General features: G+C 23.9%; 2 protein-coding genes across 2 annotated transcripts in view, besides 1 other annotated feature; one reads left to right on the forward strand and one right to left on the reverse strand.

The window, feature by feature from the left end:
- Nucleotides 1-2,822: part of a repeat region that runs on past the window's edge.
- Nucleotides 2,823-2,910: 88 nt separating this feature from the next.
- Nucleotides 2,911-3,379, forward strand: EHI_051860 (uncharacterized protein; the record flags this gene model as incomplete). Its single annotated transcript, XM_001913532.1, has 2 exons — nucleotides 2,911-3,285; nucleotides 3,356-3,379. The coding sequence occupies 2 exons, from the start codon at nucleotides 2,911-2,913 to the stop codon at nucleotides 3,377-3,379; spliced, it is 399 nt and encodes a 132-aa protein (XP_001913567.1).
- A 127-nt stretch (nucleotides 3,380-3,506) lies between these two features.
- The window catches only part of EHI_051870 (70 kDa peptidyl-prolyl isomerase, putative), a gene marked incomplete at both ends in the record, with an annotated part of 1,140 nt that continues 1,048 nt past the window's right edge, over nucleotides 3,507-3,598 (reverse strand). Inside the window, one exon of the mRNA XM_001913533.1 lies at nucleotides 3,507-3,598. This exon is cut by the window's right edge and continues 1,048 nt beyond it. Coding sequence (XP_001913568.1) covers nucleotides 3,507-3,598 — 92 coding nt within the window.

Here is a 3,598-nt window from a genome sequence, read left to right on the forward strand (position 1 = left end):
TACAATCAAAATATGTGGATTAAGAGATTTACTTAATAATAAACAATATATGAAATTAAAAAGAATATTACATATTAAGAAAAATGATATATATCATATTAAAATAAAAACAAAAACAAATAAACTATTATAAATACCTCCGAAAGATGAAAAGAATAGAAATAGAAATAAGAAAGAATAATTTGAAAAGAATAAGATGGAAATATAAAATGATGAAATACGGAAAAAGGCAATATCTAAATAAATCTAAAGAAGATGAATATCCAGATAATATCTCCACTATTAATTTCTGGAAATGAATCTATGAAACTAACACTATTATAGATTTGTCTAAATATTAATTTATATGAAATATTAATAGAAAACAGAATTAATGATAGAATATCAATAATCACTCCAAATGAACTAGATTGTTACATTAAATTTATTGATAATTTGAAAGTAAAATGATGTTGATAAAATACAAGGATTTTGGATTAAATAATTAAAACAACCAATGAAATATTTATTAAAATTATTTAATGAATGGTTAAATAATCCTAATGAAATACCTCTCCACTTTATTCAAGGAAGAACAATACTAATATATAAAAATGAGATAAATTAGACCCACAGAATTACAGACAAATAACTTGTTTAAATTGTCTGTTAAAAGTATATACATCAATATTAAAGATGAAAATAGAAAATCAAATGATGCTAAATCAAATTGAAAAACAATTATCATTAAATCAAATTGGATGTAAAAAATATACATACGCATCAAAAGAAGGATTATTATACAATACTATAATCATTCAATTATTAATAAGAATAAATTGAAGTTGGTAGAAACATATTATGACGTCTCTAAAGCATATGATAGTATTAACCACCAATGGATTAAACAATGTTTGATTTATTTTAATATCCCACTTGTAGTAATTAATAGTATATTATATATTAATTAATACACAACTTAATTTATATTATAATCAAGAAAGTGATAGTATGATTAATGTAGAAAGAGGAATAATACAAGGTGATAATCTATCTCCACTTTTATTTGTATTATCTATTGACATACTATCTAAACAATTAGATAAACAAATAAACAAATTAAATATTAAAATGAATGAAGAAGAAAAACAAGTCAAGTTAAACCACATATTATATATTAATGATTTAAAGATAATGACTAATAGCCTCGATGAAATGGAAAAAGCCAACAAATTAACTAAAGAAATATTTAATGCAATAGGATTAAAAATTAATGTAGAAAAGAGTGGGATAATGACTAATATTAATAGTCAAATAAATGGTGAATTAGCTGAACTACCATGAGTAATTAATGACAATCATTATAAATATCTTGGTATTGAAATATGAGATAAAATAAATATTAATAAATATTGTACAAGAATATTAAATGATGTATCTTCTATTTTATCATCATTAATCACTATGAAATATAGCATTCTCAATACAATAAGAAAGATTAATAGTGATATAATCTCCAAATTAAGATATGGATTTTGTATTGTCCCATGGAAACTAGGAGAATTGGAGAAGATAAATAAACAAATCAGAAATTCATTGATACAACTCCAATTATACAGTAGAAACATCCCAAAGGTAGATTATATGTTAAAATAAATGAACTTGGATTAGGATTAATGTCAGCAAGAGATGAATGTGCTAAAGAATTATTAAGAATATATTTAAAACAAAAATATTAAACACAGGAATAGGAGAAATGATAGAAACAATAAAAGAAAATCCAAATGGAATAATTAAAAGAATGAAGAAAGCATTTGGTAAGAATATTAATTTTAATGAATTAATGAATGTAATAGAATTAAATGAAAGAAAGCACAATGTAAAGAAAGTATTTGAGTGTGTAAATAATGAATTAAATGAAAGATATTTAAATGAATTGAAAGAAAAGAAATGTGGTGAATATATAAGATGTGCAAATGGCACTTTCAATGATAAGAAATTAACAGTAGCAACATGGAAATCATTGAACATAAAAAGAAATGCATTCCTCCAAATAGTAAAGATGCAAGAATGAGTAATTATGACAGGAAGTATTAAATCAAAATTACTCCAAAATGATGTTTTAAAATATTGTAAACATTGCCCTAACACAATTGCATCTATTAATCATATATTGTTAGTATGTAATGAAGAAGAATCAAATATTAAAACATGATTATGTTTGTAAACAAATATATAAACACATATTAATTACATATTTTAATGAATTTGATGCAATTGATTTTAATAATCCTCCTAAATGTATTAATAATGATGAAATGGTTATAACTTACAATAAAGATTTATTGATTAGTGACAATTCATTCCATGGTAGAAGACCAGATATATATTATCAAAATATTACAGAAAAGAAATGATATATTATAGATGTTGCTATATGTCAAGATAATAATTTAGAATTAAATTATATTCATAAAATAAATAAATACAAAGATTTACAAGAGAAATTAAGAAACAATAGAGAATTAATATATGTAGAAATAATACTTGTAATATTATCAATAAATGGATTAATACACAAAGAGTCTATAAGAAGATTAAAATCACTAAAATTACAATTAGAATTCCCCAAAATCCTACGAACAATAATTATCAAAAATATGAAAGACTTAATGTTTTAAACAAACAATTCTGGCAACACAATAGAAGAAGAACAATTTAATGTGAGCATGCTAGAAATGAACTCTATTACACCAATAGAGCATATTGAAGAAACTGCAATAAACACTTCTCAATAAACATAAAATCCAATTATGGATATATCTAATAATTGACATTTTTTTATAATAATATTTAAATCAATGACTTTAAAGAAATGTTAAAATTTATTATTTCTTTTTTTGTCTTTAACTAAAATATAATTCAGTGAATATGCAATCACAGTCTGTCTTTATTAGTAATATTCCTGACGACTCTGAACAAACTCAAAATAATCTCCGATTTATTCTTAATACTCGTGCACCTGGTTATATACCAAATTCACTGAAATTTAAATTCTCTAAAAGGTCAAACCACTTTATTGCGTTTGCTGATTTTGATTCACATGAAAATGCTGTTGCATTGACAAAACAAACTCTTGCCATTCAAACCCAAAATGAAGTTCCTTATAATTTCTCATTGGTGAAGTACAAACAACCTATATCTTATGGAGCTTATGAAAATAATGTTTTATATGCTAAACACATCACAGTTGATGAAAAACAAGCCATCAACTCTTTTCATACACTTTTTTACCCAATAAAAATTGTTTGCAAACCAACTGCTTCTGACTCATCTTCATGGTACATACTTTCTACATACCAAACAACAGAAGAAGCAAAACAAACTAAAGACTATTTGAATGAAAGTAAGGTATTAGGACCGATGTCTTCTGTTTATTTTTCATATACCAATTCTAAACCACCTCAAAAACAACCACAACAAATCCAACCACCTCAAAAACACTCACAACAAGTATTGTCACCTATTCAACCTCCGAAAAAGAAAACCTTACAAATTCTACCACTTACTCCAATAAAACCTTTAAAGGATACACAAAGAAGAAATAAACATTCTTTCC

Source organism: Entamoeba histolytica, genomic scaffold (genome assembly GCF_000208925.1).
Source record: "Entamoeba histolytica HM-1:IMSS scf_1104750517067 genomic scaffold, whole genome shotgun sequence".
In the NCBI taxonomy this organism is placed as follows: Eukaryota; Evosea; order Mastigamoebida; family Endamoebidae; genus Entamoeba; species Entamoeba histolytica.